This window comes from Siniperca chuatsi, linkage group LG5, assembly GCF_020085105.1.
Source record: "Siniperca chuatsi isolate FFG_IHB_CAS linkage group LG5, ASM2008510v1, whole genome shotgun sequence".
Taxonomy (NCBI): domain Eukaryota; kingdom Metazoa; phylum Chordata; class Actinopteri; order Centrarchiformes; family Sinipercidae; genus Siniperca; species Siniperca chuatsi.
In genome coordinates this window covers 7,342,184-7,362,722 of record NC_058046.1, presented here as the reverse complement: position 1 = coordinate 7,362,722, position 20,539 = coordinate 7,342,184, and the positions used below count along the sequence as shown (strand labels likewise).

The 20,539-nt window shown below is 38.7% G+C and overlaps 1 protein-coding gene across 7 annotated transcripts in view; it reads right to left on the bottom strand.

Moving 5' to 3' along the window:
• unc5db (unc-5 netrin receptor Db) overlaps positions 1-20,539 on the bottom strand; it is a 336,214-nt gene that overhangs the window by 192,304 nt on the left and 123,371 nt on the right. For 3 of the 7 annotated variants that reach the window (XM_044196320.1, XM_044196322.1, XM_044196321.1), the window contains one exon: positions 9,085-9,312. In XM_044196320.1, coding sequence (XP_044052255.1) covers positions 9,085-9,169 — 85 coding nt within the window. In that variant the 5' untranslated portion in view covers positions 9,170-9,312. Of the gene's footprint in view, positions 1-9,084; positions 9,432-20,539 lie in introns of those variants that run through there. The other 4 variants (XM_044196324.1, XM_044196323.1, XM_044196326.1 and 1 more) reach the window with 3 other exon arrangements.

The window sequence follows — 20,539 nt, the reverse complement described above, 5'->3', positions numbered from 1 at the left end:
TGACTCTGATTCTATAAAGGCTCACACCCAGATGCTATCAAATATAGCCTGCAATGTATAAATATAGTGTAAATAAAATGTACACACGTGTGGGTTTCCTAATTACTATGTGTGTCTGCGTGTGCATGCGGGCGCAGTCACACACACATCCCCCAGTACGCCTTATGGCTGCTTGGAGGTTTACTAAATAGGATGCTATCATAAAGCAGCCTTATAAAAAGCTCATCTGGTGCACACCATCTGTAAACACAGATATGAAGAAGTTCATGGCGCCTGCGCAACCTGACACCTCTAAATTTGGAGTATATTACCGCACCAATGTAGTGCCAGCATTTGCTCTAAAGCAAAGGCCAAATTAATGTGAGAACACACACATTAGCGCTGATTTTTATAAAGGACTTGTGCTACTTGTGCTGAAGCTTGAGAGTAATTGCACACAGTACAAGTGTGATTAATTAGCTTGAGGCAAAAAATATGTGTTTATTTAGAGCACATGTAAGAATCTTCAAACATTACATAAATTAATATTATATTAAATTAATAGCTATTTAAGCACAGTTTTGTACATCACTTTATTACAGTTATGTGTGTGTTTAGGTGGCTGTTAAACAAGTTATCACCCATACAGAGATAGAAAAACTACTTTTTCTACTTAGCTGTTATTTCTATCCACAGTTCTTATCTATTATTTATGATGTATGAATATTCCATGGATATTTACAATATAATATATTTTACTTATGCTGTCTGGCTGTTGTTTTGACCCTTGCACTTCATACTACTGGCTATACTGTGTGTACACTTAATGCAGACTAAATTAAGATTGTGTCAGTGCCGCTCTAAATTTGTGTAAAAAAATCAGCTAGATGACTAAAATTAAACATTTAATGAAATATCAATACAGTCTATAAACCAGAAACAATACACCTTGTCTCTAGCTCTTTTTTTAAAGGCAGTTTACCCTGCCGAAGTATTTTCTTCTTATCTTTATACAGTACAGTGAATCCTCCACCTACCACATTTAAATCCCAAGTGTTTTTCACCCTCAGGGAGTTCTTTTGCAAGTGTATAGAAAACTAAGAAATCACATGATAAAAGTGCCCACATGTATCACTCGGGGCTCATACACAGATTGCAGTATTTAAAAAGAAACCTACTCGGCTGCAGTCTAGACAAGACTGTGGAATGAAGACGTGTGGCTCTAAGAGCACAACTGATTGAATCTCCTGACTGAGATGGATGATGGGTATCTGCAGCTTTGTTACATGATTTAGCACTGTGACTGAGTGGGCTTTCTCACCCTGTCCTGATTGCCGTCCCCTCAGATTAAGTAGGACGGAAGCTACAGCGTTCATCCAGGACAGATTAGGCCATCATGACTCAAGCATTTTCGGAGGAATTCTAAATAACAGTTTGCAAAGCACGCTGATTCTTGGGAAATGGCAAAGTTAAGGTTGAAGGAGCGGCAGCGAACATAGATTACTAAAATGTCAGTATTTTATGCTGTCTGTAATTATTACATTATCATTACAAATGCAGTGGCTGAAATATCTTGGCTTCCAGATGCACTTCTGTAGAGCTATGAGACCGTGAGATGCGTTGAAAGTCTTAACCTACTTAGCTACATTTCAAGTCGCATCTGTTACAGAGTAAAAACAAAAGTCACATGAAACACTCATGATAAACTGTGTGAGAATGGAACAAAAGAAATGAGCCAAATCAGCAGCTGCGGCAGAGAAGAAGCTGCTGGTGTGTCTGTGGCTTCAGGAGGGCAGAGCTCCAGAGAGGTGACACTCATTTGACATACATACATGTTGATTATGTCCGTTCACTGGTGGTGTGGGGCCTGCAGTCGCACCTGGGCCGGGGCTAGCAGTTAATGAACAGGACAAAAATGCACAACAATGCAATGAAATGACATCAGTATGGGTTATGGTTAGCATTATTGTACCTCAGCATAGTTCTAAAAAGGTTGCATCTACCGTAATCACTGATTTAATGCACCACCTGAACACTCTAAGTGACCCAAATCAAACACACCCATGATGTTGCGTGACCTGTACAGTAGATGCATGCTGGGTTTGGCTAAATGCTAAAATGCTCACAATGGATCCTCCAGCTGATGTGAGGCCTTTTATGCTGTTATGCTGTGAAATGTCTGAGAGAGAGGCTGAGTTATAGTGGGACCAAAGAGGCTGTATGGACTGGTTATATAATGCATGAGAATGAACGAGCAGAGAAGTTTAACTTAAAGAAGATTGTGGAGGACTAAGGGGGCACGTCAAATAATTTTTTAAACACCTGGGAGTGAGTTTTTTTATTTTGGCAATAGGGGAAGGACATACAACATTAAATTGTTGTATTTTGTATTTATTGATAAAAAACAGAGAAAAGCAGCAAATCCTCAAATTTTAGAAGCTGGAATGTTTGGTGCTTTTGGGACACCACATGGGAACAAAGCCTTAACAAAGAAACAGCGCCAAATCCCTTCAGGTCCGTTAAATCGCACCTGAGTGTGAGATTTAAATTTGAAACCAAATCCTGGATTCCTACTGGACGAGCCACCACAGGAGCAAAGGAAACTCCTGTGACATGGCCATGACGTTATCAAGCCTATAAAATTCAGAGCATACTGCTCGCCCATCGCCTTTTCACTACAACTCCGGCTGCTACAGGGGATGATCTGCTTTCAATGTTGAACTTTAAATCCCAAGCTGAAGGTCAAACAGACTGTTGATTTTGGTGTGAACGGTCCCTTTTTAACAGCTAATGCTAGTGCTAACTTGGTTCATAGTAAATACAACCTGAAGCTGGAATCAATTAACAGATACATATTTTCAGAACTTACCATGACAATGACCATGACCAAAATTCACGTGACACTGTGTCGTGAAAGCCTATCAGTGTTGAGATTCTCAACCTGAAGCTGGAATCAATTAACAGATACATATTTTCAGAACTTGCATGACAATGACCATGACCAAAATTTACGTGACACTGTGTCGTGAAAGCCTATCAGTGTTGAGATTCTCCTGACGTCACAGATAATCAGAAATGATGGACAAACTGTCATCTGTGGGCATCCAGAGCTCTACGTTTCAACATTTTTACTGTACAGAGACAGAACAAAAAACGAGAGGGCTTGGAGAAAAGTGAGTGAAACCATAGGTTCTGTCTCTGTACAGTAAAAATGTTGAAACGTAGAGCTCTGGATGCCCACAGATGGCGACAATAAGTTTGTCCATCATTTCTGATTATCTGTGACGTCAGGAGAATCTCAACACTGATAGGCTTTCACGACACAGTGTCACGTGAATTTTTTGCTCAAGTTGAAACATTTTCAACTCACACGGATGTGTAGTCGCGTCTATTCGCGTCTTTGCATTGACTTTGTATGTAATTACGCCTTGCAAAAAATTTGCTTCGCTTTTGGTCTGAACACACCATTATGACTAACAAGTTAGCAAGCAGTTGCCTACTTACACATTCCGTAGACATGGAGCATGTATGGACCAATACTCACTCTAATTTTAGCTCTGTTTACTCCTGGGGGAAAATATCTGGCTCTTTAGCTGCTAAATGCTTCATTGTGTTTACCAGCTTGTTGCTAACTTTGTCTTCAGTTTATTGCTGGGAAGATAGTGTACAGTGGGTTTATCAGAGCTTTTCCACTAAAAACAGCTGGCTGCTGCTGCTAGAAAACAGATTGATGAAAGTGGTGAGACTGATCCAAAACAGCTGAGCTAAAAAATGCTAAAACTCTAGATAGAGCTGAGGGGAACTGCAATATCGGGTGATAATTGTCTGAGTTTGTCACTACCAGCAACATCTTTCACATCACATATAATCATTTTTCTATTGTTAATATAAAAATATTGATTAGAGCAGCTTTAATGTTTCTCATGTTGGTCAAAGAAATATGCTGCTTTAAGAGTTGTTATTTCTGTAAGTCTACTTACAGCAACCTACAGCTGTGTCAATCTCATCCACTTTCACTGCCATTTTGGTTTTCTTTTTTAAAATTTCTTACCTAAGATAGACAGGAAAGGGGGAGAGAAAGAGGGGATGACATGCAGCAAAGGGCCCAGGCCGCTGTGGTAAGGACTCAGCCTTGGTACATGGGTCGCACGCTATTCCAGGTGAGCTACTGGGGCGCCCCACCATTTTGGTTTTCTGTCATGATTTTTCTGGCTCAGGTACAGAAAGATGACATCCCCTACAAAGGTTTGGAACCAGGCTATTAGACGCCCTGGATGCGTCAGGGCCTTTGCGGCGAAACCTACAGATACAGATGACATAGGTTAGCTGGAAAAAGTTGAATGTCTAAGTAGCATTCAGCCCCACAGTGGACAGGAGAACCCAATGAGCTGCAGGGCTGATTGCTGACTACATTAAGCCTCTTAGGCAGCACGTTGATGAATCCACTCGTTGAAATGTGAAGGTAATAGTCTTGACATAGCAAAGACATAACTCACCGACAGAACCTGCAAAGTCCCCAAATGACAGCAATCCCAAGTAGGAGCCAGTCTAATATGAGAGAGGACTTTGCTTTTATTACCATCATCATTACTGTATATCATTTCTGAATGTACAGCCATTTGGTTTCATTTAAATGTAAATCTGGGCACTGAACTGCGCACGTTGTCACCCACGGCAGCCTGACTATGATGATTCATTCTAGGATCGGCAGGGAAAATATAAGAGCCCCCTTACTTTCTCTGAGGGAAAATAACAGATTTGACCTTTGTATGTTTTCATGAAAGCCCTGTACACAGCAAAATACAAAAACCTTGAGATTTTTATTTTTTTCTAGAAAACAAAAGTAGCCACAGTTTTGTGCATCCTTTGTACTCTGCTGTGTCTCTTTCTTTCATTTTTTTCCCAACCTGAAGAACATAAACAGAAAGGTACAATCTGCAGCGCAAGGTCAAGGGTGAACTAAAGCCTGGGGAGAACTGACGGGTCCACGTGTCAAATAAGGTTGCAGCGACAGACAAAAGAGACACATCACACGCCATGTGGCAATGGTTACTTCAGCGAGATTTGACACAATTCTGCATCTGTGGAGCTAGAAGATGCTGTTTGCTGCTAATGTTTAGCAACTGCTAATGCTGCTTGGTGGTCACCTCATGTGTGCAATCTGACTTTTCTGACAAATGTTAGCAGCTCCACACCCTAATCTTATAAGTTATTCTTGTAATCATATATAGCATTAGGAAAGCTTACAGCAGAGCATGTTGAATTACTGGCAAATGAACTGGGGTGAAATCAACAATCCTCAATCAAATATCAGATAATCCCCTTCCTCATTATTTTTCTTACTTTATACACCCCCGCTCTCTTGCTAAATCACACACATCACAAGAATTAATCATTAAGTCCCAAATAAATACACCTGCGTGTCAAATGAAATCAACAACAGCCTCATCAGAAGCCAAGTTATAAGGGATATCACATATCAGTGCACACAGATAGCATCTCTAAGTAGGGCTTCATTAGGAGATAAATACATGGTAATAAGCAACACCTGATCTATAAGGAAATCACATCTAATATCACTGCTCAGGAAGCTGGATCTTGAAATATCTCTAATGTGTTTCAGTACCAGTACTGTGCAAGACGATTGAAAAGCCTTTTAAAGTTTCCCTCAGGGCCACGTCGCACTTACTCACGGCCATGTTACACAGGAGGAGCCCTCCTTCATGACTCTTCGCGTGAGTCCCGTTCCCAGCCAACAAGGCCTGCGATCATCACCATTGATCCTTAAGAGCTTAAATCTCGCTGAGTGCGAGCTAGCACTGTCAAGTCCCGCTGTGTTTGCTACTGTTTGGTTCATAGAGTCAACCTTGTGGGAAAATGTCCGTGTGACACCTGTTGTTACATTTATGGCCTTTGAGACTGATGTGACATGCAGAGAAATGGCAGCACAGAAGGCGTTTGTGCTGTATATGAGGAGCTGGAGACGAACTGTTATTTTAATTCCTGCAGAAATGATGGAAGCATTCAAGGTGCATTAAGTGAGATTTTTATGTAGCTGCGTCTAGAGCTAAAATGATTAGTTGATTAACTGATTAGTCAATGGATCTATTTTGATAATCGATTTAAATCAGTTCATTAATCATTCTTTCAGCAAAAATACCAAACACTGTCTGATTTCAACTTCTCACATGTGAGGGTTTTCTGCTTTCCTCTGTCATATATGATAACTGAATATCTTTGAGTTTTGGATTGATGCTCAGAAAAAATAAGGAATGTGAAGATGCCACTTTGGGCTCTGGGAAATTATGATAAACATTTCTACTGTTTTTTGACATTTTATAGACAAAATGGTAAGTCAAGAAAATAACGGGCAGATTTACCCCTAAAAAAATAATTGTTGGTTGCAGCCCTAGATGTGTCTGTGTTATATGGTTACATCAACAACAGTGTCAACAGTCTCTTTAAGTGAGAAACTGTAGATTTGGCCTGTTTGCCCAATGTAAAAATTCTGGTATGACTTCCTCTTTCACACAAAGGAATTGACAAATAAATATTGAATCAAATTTAAATTCAAACTGTCTTCTAAACAGCAGTAAACAAACACTCTGTCCAGAAACATCTGACTCACACCTGTTACATACTTTGCCTCTTTGAACTCTTTGGTTATGACTCCTTTAGTATACAGTAGAGCAACATAGTTTGGGAAACAAGAGTCCTCAGTGCAGTTGACTATTGCCTCATTCCAGGGTTTCTGTGTATTGTAATTACAAACACTGCCATTTTGGGTACTAATGATCAAAACAGTATAATTTATGTTACTGCACAAATTTCACATAAAAATTGTTTAATAGAGCATATTTGTATAGAGCAAAGTTGTACTCGTATGATCAGCCTAAACATTCTAAATCACTGGTTCTGAGCCCCCAAAAGGGTCACAAGAGAAATCTGAAATCCTCATCTTTTTCTCTAATCTTTCCTTTTCTTGTGAAATTCTGGATAGTTTAGTCGAGATAACCCTAATGGTGTCATCAGATAACCCATATGATGTCATCAGGGTTTAGGCTTGAGACTTAAAATTTTTAACCAAAAACCTGCATTACAAAGAGAGGTGTGGGCTTTGAAAGATGTGGCCAATTTTCAGGCGGGGAGGGTCTAATGTAAGAGGCTATCAAGCTGCATTATGGGAATTGTAGGATCCAGTGTTTCTGGAGCTTGACCCATACTAGGGACTAAAAGTCAGGATATATCGGCCTCTGCTGCTTCAAACTGTCTCTTGTGAGTCCCCCAACTTTATGGTGGTGTAATAATAAATAGCTGGAGTACCCCTTAAACTTCTCATGGATCATAAATATACTGTATGAAATGTGTAACAAGGTGGATACAAGAAGACATTGCTTCATTTTAAGGGGTCACAATCCAACAATGGTGGGAGCCACTGGTATAAATGCATAACTGCATTGTAATTATTCATTTTGAACAAGTGGCCTTTACAGTTTTGGCAGATTTTCATTTTTGTTCAACAAGACACGGCACCTGTTTCCCTTTCATGAAAATAAACTCAAAACAATACTGTGCTGTAATAACATACTTTTGTATTTGATAGTCACATGCAAGCTGCGTACTAAACTCTCAAAAGCCTTGCAACTTTAGTATTTGGTGCACAATTTCCTCACAATACACAAACACAAACGTAATACAGACACCATCCAAAAGATTCTACCAGATTCACCAATAAGATGAAAAAGCTGGAGTGTTCCTGTGCTCAGTCTAACAGAGGACTTTGCACACCCATGCTCAGTGACTGTAGTGGGCAATGGAGTTATGATGCTGTGACCTCAATCTATTACTGCGCTCAGTTCAGCACCATGGGCTGCCATACAGTGACTTTAGAACATGTGGCTCCAAAGGGGGAAGCAGTAATATCACATCAGATTCAAATACCTACTGCACACTCATCTATAACCTACCTGAATCTGAAGAATCTGTTCTGTGCCGCAGCCGTTACAGTAGGTAGGATGAACATTTTTTCAAGAGATAAGATCAACACAGACACAATCAGATGATTGAAAGGCAAACATATTCTTGTGGAGTTGTGTGCTTGCTTTGTAACATTTGATTAAAATGGGTCAGTTTCAGTGCAGCGGCTACAACTCACTAAAACCTCAGCTATGGAAACGTCTCTGCATCAAATATTTTTCTATATGGGTTAAAACTCAATATTTTTTTCTCCATTAAAAAAATTAAAAAACAATATCAAACTGGGACTGATGCCCAATCCTCACCAGGCCCCCCACCTGGTACAGCCACCTCACATGTTCACTATCTTTTTTATAAAACACATGGGCACGTGGGTTTAAACAAATTATCAAAATGTTCCTTAAAAGTGCATAGCACCCCAGTAAAATCCAGCTTCTGTCCTTTCAAAGACCGATTTAGGTGCGTCAATGCCACAATGCTTTTTTTATTTTGTGTTTGAATTAATCATAAATGTCTGTCCCTGCGCCCTGTACAAACAGCCTTCCATATCCCCTTATTTTAAAATGTACTGTATCCAGTTCATGCTATCAGGAGTGGGTCGTTTTAAAATGAAGACAGACGTCCACAGAATCAGTACAGTAACTCCCAGAAAAAAATACGTTGACATGCCTGTTGCACAGGCGTGCCTGTATTACAGCCTACTCCTGAATGCCGCGCGGTCATGATGATGGATTCATTAAGACTGCGAGAACTGAGTGAAATTAGACAATTAACATCGATTTGAGGGGAATATGAAAAAGACAAACAGTGTGGAAACTTGACAGTTTGAGCTGTGGCTTGATGAATCAATATCAGAAGCTCTGCTGCGCATTGGGGAACAGAAAGATCCAACAGTGACAATAAGTCCGTGGAGGAATCAGAAAGCCACGTTGAAAATTGAATGTGCACAGTATATTTTCAAACCTTCAGAAATATGCCAAATCTTTACAAACACGATAGAAACGTGGCAAGTGGTGCGTAACCGCGAGGATGGCGCGAGAAGAATGCTTTTTTAACACGCCGGGTAAAAGCGTTTAAAATCTAGTGGCACCGAATGTAGCCATGCATCCTCACGGACATAGCTCTTACCTTTGGAGATCACGGATACTGTGCAATAAACAAGGAGCAGAAGGCCCATCATGGAGAGGTAACGTCCCTTTGTCAGCGCACCCATACCGACCCGTAGCTCTCCACGGATACGCTATCGGGGTGACGGTGCTCCGGATCTCCGAAGCCTCCTCTCGCCTCCTCCGAGCTGGACGAGCCCCCGCTCCGCAAGTTCCTCCTGTAAACCAGGGAAAGGGGCAGTTTGGCGCTCTGGCAGGAGAAAAAGAAGAAGTGAATGGTTTACGGGCTGGACTGTTGATCGAAAAGGAAGAAGCATCTTCACTTCACTTTTGCTGTGCGTGTGTGCGCAGCCGGGGAGACGTGCGCTCCGAGTTTACCCCCTTTCCAGGCATCATCATCCCGCAGCCTGCCTCGTGCTAACCAATGGCAGAGTGAGAAAGGCGGAAAGGAGGAGACCGAGGGGTAGACTACATGTAGGCCTACTCACTCAAACATTTCCTCTAACTGTAATGCAACAGTCCTAAGTCCATCACGGTGTGATGCTGTTCATATAGTTAGGTTTAAGGAATATTGGCTAAAGTAGAAAAAAATATAGGAGTTAATTTTACTTACTGGTAAATGTGACGTGAAATGAAAAATGAAAAGCTGTAGCCTATCTGATATTCCAGTAAAAAGTGATACATTTCAAGAGACAGTGTAGCAGTGACTGACAGTAAAGATATGTGGTCAATGTAATAAATGATTTTCCCTCTTCAGTCACACAACAAGGCAGAGCGCACACTGGCCTTCAGTGCTCCTTCTAAGAAGTGTTTCTTGGCATATTTGTTCTGCTCTACAGTCATAATTAAAAACTACAAAATCTTCAGATTTATCTAGGGCACAGAATAAGCTTAGAATTCTGACACTGTCACAAAAATCATTTTTTTTAAAAAAAACATGACCATGTGAATAACTCAACTGGGTGAAGCGGGCAGCTGCCCTGGAGCCCAAGACCCTCAGGGGTCCCAAAGACTCAAAGTGTCACAATTAGTTTGTGGTAATTAGTTTTACTGAAAATGAGTTTGGAAATATTGTATGCACCACTCAGCTCATACAGTATTTTTACACGATCTATAATCTTCATAATGTACAATAGTAACTTCAAACCAACTCAGTATGATGAAGGATTTAAGCAATGGGCAGCAGAAGCAATTCTACCTTGGTGTGCGTTAGAAAAAGGAGAGATGAAGAGTTTCCAGAATGTGAGACAAAAATATGATTTGGGGACACATGAATTCTACAGATAACTGCACCTAAGAGATTGCTACTGGAATGAAATCAAAACAGATCCCTCCATGGACGTGGAATGGTGTGATGCATAACCAACCCATACAGATTAATTTTGGCATAACATCAAGGACTGATGACTAACGATGAGCAATGAAATAAATGTATAAAAGAAAAATGGGAGAGAGAGCTTACTATTGAGATTTCAGATAATGAATGAAACAAAACATATGGAAGATACACCACACAACCACCAATTTACACACATGGAGGGAATTCTTCTGAAAAGAAATGGATTTGTTTCTTTACCACATCCAAGGTGAAAAACACAGTTACTCTGACGAATATAATTCAAGCACGGTACAGACGAATCATGTACAATACAATAATGTTACAGCAACGGGTGAAATCCAACATTCAACTATTGTCAGATTTCCATGCAAATGTAGTGCAAAATTTAACCAAATTTCCAGAATATCTGCAAAAGAAAATGCTAATTAATGTGCGTTTCCATCCACTACAGTTATTTATTAGGAGTTGGTTCATCAAGATAAATAGTTGGTGGAGCTACTTCTCCAGTTGAGTGTCATTGAACCATCGCAGAAGAAGAGGGCACAACGAGATGACGTAATTAAAAGAGCTCCAGTCAAAGTTCAAACAGTGGAAAACCACATAGAAAACATGATGGAAATATGACATTTCTGTTTATTTCATGTTTTAATTTGAAGAAGGATACAGTCTCCTCATCGCTCCACACAGATCTGATGTTTTCATCTGCTGCTATTTTTCGTCTCTTCAGTGGAGTGAAAGCGTAAGTGATGTTTAAGTCACAAGCTTCATGTACGTCCTGATTTATTGGCTGCCTGTTTCCATTGCACTTAGTTGGATTTTGTTTTTATCAATACACCATCTTTTCCACCTCAGCCAAGCGTAAAACCTTTTTGTCTTAGTGACTTTTTTCAAATTTGCTGCATTTCCACTCCATTTTTTAATGCGCAGATTGAAAATGTGAATAAAAACAGGTGGATGGAAATTAACTTTATAGTAGTTCAATAGATGTCAGATATATTGGAGAGAGTGTGGATCATTTGATGTAGATCACTCACATATTTTTTTGGAAATATCAGAAAATAACAGTGCTTTGGGTGATGGTATTTAAGTGCTACAACTAATACTAGGATATAAGGTTCCTATGAGTTGTATGGTACTTTATCTCTGTCAACAGTAAGTAACATATTTGGTTAAAATGCTGATAATAGCAAGTAAAAAAACATATTACGAGTAACAGCAAAAACATAGCACCCCTCACACGGGACCAGTAATTGTTGAAGAAATCTTCTTAAAAGAAAAACCGACACTTCTTAAGATTACAAGAAGCACAATGGGAAAAAGTCCTTTCTTTTTATCTGTTTGCCTTGGCACTGACGATTCAGTGTCGTACTAATGGACACTTCAGTTGGAGGACAAACGGCAGAGCAACTTGCTATTTGCAGTGTGCAATGTATGTCGTTGTTTGTCTGTCATCTAAAATTTGTCTACAATAATGACAATTTAAAACTGAATAGTTGTGAAAGAGAGAACCTTACGGCACATTTCGTATGTGGCAAAATTATAGTTACAATTATGTGCAGCTACAAAGAATCTCTTGCTAAGATGCATCTGCTTAGTTTGTATCATCTATAATGTCCTTGTTTTACTTATATTGGAAGGAAGGCTGAAAGCCACTCTTTTCAGTTTTTATCACCACATTTCCCATTAAGAAAAAAACAAAGTACAGGCTTAAAACCAATAGAAACTAAATATTTTGCCCAGCATTATGCATGTCTTTCATTTATAAACCTTTTTAATCGAGTTTGGCATTCCTTAAAAATAACTGCAAATAAACACTTTCAAAAAGCCACCACTTTATTTCCTGTTCATAATCTTTGCAATTCTGTCAAAAAATTTCAGCAACTCTGCTGCTGATGTGTGGAATATCTCTGGCAAGCTTCCCTTCCATCAAGCAAAGCTCAGGGTGTTTCGTCAGGAAGTTCTTGACCTGATTCTGTGTTGCACATATTCTGCATTCAATTATGTTTTCACTCTCATCTGACACATAAGTGATGTTCTATAATCAGTGTGACTAGTTGTAACATGTATGGAATGGCTTTAGATTTGAATTTATGGTTATGAAGAAAATTAGATACTGAGGCAAGCGAGCTTCACTACATCTGATTGCTCAAATTGACACTGTCATAACTATGGCAGCTTGACTGAGCTAGCACTTGATTGGTAGTTGGCAGATGGCCAAAACTTAAATGTTATATTAAATGAAAAAACTTTACAAGTTTTCCTGGTGCTGAAGTGCCTAAAAATATCTTTTTTTTTCTTGCTATACTGTGCAAATGTCTTTATAACATCAATGTAATCTTTCCTTCATATTGAATACCAGTTATATGCTTGAATGCACAGTCAGCCAAAGGAAAGAAAAATAAATAATCACAGAATTATTCAGAATGAAGTAATTGAGGCTGAAGGCCTGCGTATAGCCTTGGATTCATCCTTGGACTGAATATCGCTGCCATGTCTTAGAAGTGTCCTTAATGTTACTGTTCTCAATCAAAAGCATTCCAGTGTAACACTGAAATTCTTGAATTTATCATTGACGTCACTGGAAGTTTCACTTTGCTTTTGTTCATCTGGGAGTACTTACAATCAATGGACAGTTTGCTAAAGCTGTGCATGGGGCTATAATAAGAGCAATACACAGCATTTGAAGAGTTTAGAGGGTGGTGTATTTCTTTTAGCCTCTACAAAATCAAAAGAACAAAATCAAAAGTGTAAGAAATGGATTAAACTGTGTGTTTATTTGCTCCAAATTAAGCTGCAAACTGTGGATAACTGGCTTACTACCGACAGTAGTAGCCTAGCGTTATTTCCAAAGGCAAGGAGCATATTAGTTAACTACATTATTTTGTGGGATTACGGTTAGAAAAAATACCTGTTTAGGTTTAAACATCCATCCTGAGGGGGGCAAGATGCTCGTACATCAGTATAGAGTAATAATAGCAGCGCCGTCCTGCTCTTCATTTGGTTTGGGGACGTTTACACTCCAGCCAAACTAAATAGCGTTATGTTTGCCAGATTCATTGGTTATTTCTCATTCTCAAATTATTTGTCATGTAAGAGTGAAGCATACTATAAAAAATACAAATCCAACCACTGTGTTGCTTATCCAAGTATGTCTCTCTACAGTTAGCACCCAAACCATCCAAGGGTTACATTAGATGCATGTATTATATGAGTTGTGTTTTTATTTATAATACAGGACTATATTACTAGGGTTAACTAGTTCTACCCTGCAGTATAAGAACAATGCTGCCTCTTAAATTCCATGTCTTCTAAATGAATCATCAGCTGATGAAGACTTTTCACCTCAGACAAACAGGTTTAGCCTCAGTCTTTTAGCATTATATAACATGTGGCTAACATGTGTATACTTAAAGGTCCAAGTGTGTAACATTTAGGAGGAGCTATTGGCAGAAATTGAATATTTATTTATAATATTCAGAAGTATGTTTTAATTAGTGTATAATCACCTGAAAATAAGAATCATTGTGTTTTCATTACCTTAGAATAAGCTGTTTTTATCTACATAGGGAGCGGATCTCCTTCCACGGAGGTCGCCATGTTGCGCCGCCATGTTTCTACAGTAGCCCAGAACGGACAAACCAAACACTGGCTCTAGATAGGGCCTTTCTCGTTTTTTGGAGTTTCGCAGCCACCGTAGTTTCTCCTACATGCTTAGAAGGGGAGGGTGATGCGAGCAGTGTTCAAATGGTTGCAAACTGCAATTTCACTGCTAGATGTCACTGAATCCTACAGACTGGACCTACTCGTTTCGAAATTAATCATCTGGAAACATTAGCAAATCAGTCGAGACAGAGTTTTCAACAAACACAGAGTTTCATCGTTAGCTGGCTACAGCTGATGAAATCCGCTAGAGACAGTCTCATTCGACAAAATCCACGGTCATCGGCTACATATGAGAATGACACTTCTTTGTGAGATCATTGCGTCAAAAATTACAAAACATTTTGAGTAGTAAATCTGCCACCGTTATCTGGCAGCTGTTGTTAGCAAAGAGTCCTCTCGAAGCTTGTGAACATCTGTCCCAATGTTCAGAAGCTTTGTCAATATCAAATGTAACATTCATGAGGCACTCAGTATAAGAGCACACCACATTGCAATAAATCAGATTTTATTACGCAAAAGATGTTCTAGGTAAGAAACATTTACAAATATATAGGAACTGAGAACTTCAAATTATCACCTCTGCCTTTGCTGACCACTTATATAACATAACGTAACATCCTGTTCTGAACTGGGCACTTGTGACAGGGCTACAATAGATGTGAAAGGTGCACTTCAGGACAACACTTGAAATTATTCACCTCTTGTAGCTTTTCATTTAAAATGATTGGGTGAGCAATCACTGTAAGTACCTCTAACCATGCAGAGAAAACAAAGTGGGCAGTCCTTTGTTTTCATAGATGGTGAAAGCTGAAAGAATGGTACACAACTAGTTCAACTATACTTGACTAGAGTGCAGCAGTAGGATTACTGTGCAGATTAGTTTGAGTTCCACTGTAGTTCCACTGCTGTGAGGCCAACCTCTCTCCTAAAAATGATGGTCATATACATGAATCCCATGAAAAGTCCAAAACCAACAATGAATTTATCCTACGTATTGTACACACACAATACTTGTTAGTAGGATCAATTCCAAAGCCTGACATATCTGATTCATCTGTGCCATAAAGTTACATTGTTGTCCAAAAAACCAAAGTTGCACTTGGTGACCATGAACACATACACTATTTTGAGTCAATTCTACATCCACTATCCGCATGTGAAAAAATCTGATATTCCCCAAGTAATCAGAATTTAATCAGAAATGTACTGTTTACTCCAATTTGAAAAATTAAACTAGTTTTCCAGAGGACAGGAAAAAGTCCATATGCATAGGATTCACCACATGTCTCTGACCATAATCTAACCATAAACATTTTCAATGAAAAGCATAAGCAAACTTTGCACACAGTGTACACTATGGAGCAAGAGATGCTGGCAACTGCCAGATGAACATTAATATTCATGTGCAACGTCTTTCATCCAGAGCTTCATCTGGTTCACAATGAAGCACTGAAACGTATACCTTAACAAACCCAACCTTTCAGTTTGGCAGGCCAATAATAGCACTTCTACTCATAAACCAGGTGTGATCCACCCACTTTACCACTCAATTACTCACATCAATTACTGAGGCCTGAATTCCAGTTAAATGAGAGAAAGCTTGGGGGGAGCTGTGATGGAATAGGCAACCGCAATGACTGACTGTAATGGGCTGAGACATTTCACAATCAAGTAAACACACCTCAGAACTGTACCTTTCTTTAAAGAGTAACTTAATAGCAGGCTGTAAAGCAGTGTTTCACAGAACTCTGGTTGAAAGGTTCAAGTCTGATTATTTTAGTCTGTAGTGTTAGGCTAGTCTTATTTTGCTCTTAGATTAGTCTAATGCAAGTTAGACAATTTCACAAAAATAAAGACTAATTTCAAGCCTAGAAAGTTAGCCACCCTACCCCTTGACGAACTCTGAACTAAGAGCCATGTTTCCAGGGTAACAATCAGTGACTAACAATCAGTGACACCTGCTAACCAGTGGCACCAAATAACAAAAAATAGGAAAGAAATGGCTCGCACTAATCTGTAGCCGTATAAAAACCGTGTTTGACATCTTCCTTAATTTCCTGACAGTTTAGTGTACCTGTTAGGGCGGCGCAACCTACACACCTTTGTGAATTTTATTATTACATAAAGTGAGGTGACATCATGCAATTCCCAGTGTAGCTCCACCCATCTTCAACCTGAGCAATGGTCTAATCAGCAAGTAATTGCCTGTTTTAATATCTTCTGAATGGGACAATGATTCCAAAACTCTCCACCAAGACACACATTTGAATAAAGCAAAAAATATATTGACTTGAAATATATTGATTTCAAGAAAGAAGTTACAAGATTTTCCATCAAGTTTAAATGGGGCATAGTTCTGCGAGCTTCTGCGAGCTTGCATCTAGAGGCCACTTTACGATACATCCACATTGGCTTTAACATGAAGTTGCAACGGGTGACACTAGACTTTTTTCCACCAAGTTTGAGTCAAATGTTACTTAGAAAATAATTTGTTGGTCCAGGGAGAGGAGATTATCTCTGCCTCCAGGAATGCTTTGCCTCTGTACAGATTAAAATAAATAAAACTCTAATACAATACAACCATACAACACAGTCACAAACAAGAGGTTAATAATATTTTTACTGCTAATTTCTTTTGCTAATATTGAATGTTTATCTGAATCCTCTGTCCGTGGACCATGCTACTCTGTTGTCTGCAGAAGCTGGGGATCTCTGAACTAGAAACAATAAAAAAATAATATTAGGCTACAATAAAATATAATTATACAAGCAATATCAGGATTCCCACCTTGTGAACTGCTACTGGCATTATTAAAAACATTCACATAATCTGCAATATGAAACAGACTATGACTAAATTTAATTTACCAGATAATTGATACACTCTTGGTAAAGTGGAAGATGATTCCCTGGGTATACATAGAGTCAATGGTATGTTTCTGGAGCAGGCTGTGGAGGATGAGGACATGTGGCATGATATAATGGAACAAATCCAGGAAGAGGCTGAAATATCTGACCTTCAGCAGTCTAAAATTCCCAAGTTTATCTCTCCCCGGTCTGATCAAACATATATGAGTCTCTGATGTTTGCAAAACACTAGAGCAGGTTACTGTCATGCTCAAACACAGTGTTGGTCACAACACCACTGAAGAAAATTCCATCTTATTGCACTTGGACTACTGCTGCTGTACCAACACTGTAGCAAGAAACATGATTCACTTGGCTGATCTTGCTCACTTATATCCAAAGTAGGTGCTGGCTGAAAATCACACAAATCGAAGAAGAGTAAATACACATGCTAAATCTGCCTTTGAACCATTTAATCACAGATGAATAATGTTTTGATCAAACATTGTGGTCAGGTTATCTTTACTGTGGTCTTTGGTGACCTCATGCTGTGTTCATGTCACATGGGAAGGATGGTAGCAATGGGAAATATTTCCATGTTTACGACTTGTGAGCGTTGGTATCACCAGACAGATGTATGATTTCAGAGTTGGCCATGTTAGGGTTAAAGAGACTGTGAATTGACAATGTAGCAATATATTAATACAATTTGGGGTCAATTGCCTTTAACTATGTACTTTGAGTGACATGAGGCGTCAGTGTTTATTTGGTTTTTTAGGCACTTCAGTATTAATAAGCACCAGTATACCAGTATATATATATATATATATATATATCAGAGCTTTTAGAAAAAGCTTGAATTAGGCTAAGTTGGTGTGAATGCTCTTTACAAGTCAGAAACTGGCAATTATTGTTACTCCAACATGAACCTGGCATCATTTAATCCCCATCATAGCTCCGCCCTAAGAAGAGGTCTGAAGTACACCTGTGGGGGTGTGCAGAGCCTTTAGAAGATAAGGCTGGCAATATTCTATATATTTTTCTCATTTAAAAAAATCCAACAATGAACTGATCATACTGATAAATAGTCGGTGTATACAATGCTTGATATATCTTATTTCTCTGTGCCATAGAACTCCACTGTTGTCCAAAAATGTTTTGTAGCTTGTCACAGTAGAAAAACCGAACAGAAGATGGAGGGGTGCAAGTGTAGAATCTCTGGTGGAGCGACAGACCACGAGATGCAGTGTAATCATTTCTGAGTAATGCAGCTTTTGGTCGTGCTAACCTGCTTCTTAGTGGAACATTTAGCTCGTACACCAAATGTGTATCCATACATGAAAATAATCCCCAACAAATTCACAATATATATATATATATATATATATATATATATATATATATATATATATATATATATACTATATATATATATATATATATATATATATATATACTATATTTTGTGGTTTTAAATGTTTACATTTTCTGTAACAGGGTGAACGTGAGGTCGGCTTGATGTTCGGGGCCGGAGTGTCCCAAGTAACGTCATAGATTTTTGTGGGTCTAGAGGACAGAATTACTGGATTTTCTCTGAAAAAGTGCAATGAACAATATATAATGAGACCAGGATTAATAGAGTAATAAAGTGACTATATATACTAACATAAAACAGTGGATCTAAGAGTTTGTCAGTTAGCCTTCTTATCCACAAGTAGAACTTTTCACAGAAATGTTACCTTTGTCACTATTAACTCCAGTGTTCAATTGATAATAGTAAGGATGTTATAGCATATCTCTGAATTATATTTTAACAAAGTTTCATAAGAAAATGGCTTTAAAGCAGTATGAGCTATGTTTTCAATTTTCTTCAGATATGGCAAAAAATGGATTCATGAGCCAGAAAAAATTCTCCTATCTGCTGCTCATGCACAATTTTACTACACACAGCACTGAACCTCCAGACAACAGTACTGCATATAGAGCTGCTCTGGTTTATTGTAGCCCTGAATGCATGACTCATTCTCTATTTTGCACCATCCAGAATTAATCTACATCACTTTATCACTGATTTAATTATTATAATTTGATGCAATATTTCCATCACACTTAACACTAACACCTGCATAAACAAACTAAACACAGAAAGACAATAACAAAGCCATAGATAGTGCAGTGCCCTGACTGTGGTTGGTATTGCTGCTGCTTCCCTGCTGTCTGCCTCCACCTCCAGCTCTAATTCCTGTATCGATTGAAAAGGAAAAAGTTACCTTTAAAAAGTACATATCACTTGTTTCCCTTTGTACTAATATTTCCCAATTTAATGGTCATATCCTCGGTGCATGACATGATACAGAAAGGTCATCTCTAAAAATATCATCCATCAAAATGAATTAATGAACGGCATGGATGAATTGATTCTGATTTCCTAGAGGGGTTTTGATGTACATAACAAAAGCTTTAGCTTTGTCTTTAAAAGAAAAATACAATCAGGAACACGGTTTCATCATCTAATCCTCCCTGCTATCCTGGCCAGCCTCCCCTCATCTGGGGCTGATCCCCCTGCCTCCATTAGACTCAGTCAGACTCAGTGCTACATGTAGAAAAAAGAGTTGTGATTGTAGTCTATACTGAAAACCAGATACAAGGTTAACATGTGCATCATATATTATCTTTAGATATATCTGAGTATAGTGCACTCACTGCAGTTACTGTAGCATATTTCGGTGACTTTATATTGTATTAGATCAAATTAGATTCAACTTTTATTGTCAATGTACAGAGTAAGTTCCAGTAAAATTAAATTCAGTCTAGCATCTAACTCTCACTCTTATGACTCTTATGATGATATATAACCTTTCAACAAATGTTTTGGACAGGAAGCTGATAAGAAATTAAATGAAATGTTAGTTTTGATCATTTCATTTAAATGTTCTAATATTAAACTCATCCATAAATGCCTAACTTATCAGGATCCTAAGGTGCTCAGTGACGTGGTGGTGCCTCTCAGAGTTTTTGGTTCAGTAACTCGGGGTGTTTCCATTGGGGACTTTTTTTCTGTTTTACGGGATCAACATGTTGAACTCCTTACCCACAGAAATCAAAATGGATCACGACTCTTTTTAAACTCAAATTGAAACATTTTTTAAAGAGGGATCAGTCTTGTCATTGCATTTCATGACAATTTTATTGTATCATTGTGTTGATTTGTATGTTATTTCTTGTTCAGTTTTGTGTGTATTTTAAAGGCCCATCTACAAAAGGGCATTGCAAACTAGCTTAGGCTATAGATGCTATGGTATGTGCATTGGATCATGCTATATAATTGTCCCTATACAAACATTAAAAGGTCCAGTGTGTAACATTTAGAAGGAGTTATTGGCAGAAATGGAATATAATATTTATAAGTATGTTTTCTTTAGTGTATAATCACCTGAAAATATGAATCATTGTGTTTTCATTACCTTAGAATAAGCCGTTTTTATCTACATAGGGAGCGGGTCTCCTTCCATGGAGGTCGCCATGTTGCACCGCCATGTTTCTACACGAGCCCAGAACGGACAAACCAAACACTGGCTCTAGATAGGGCTGTTCGTGTTTTTTGCAAGTTTCACAGCCACCGTAGTTT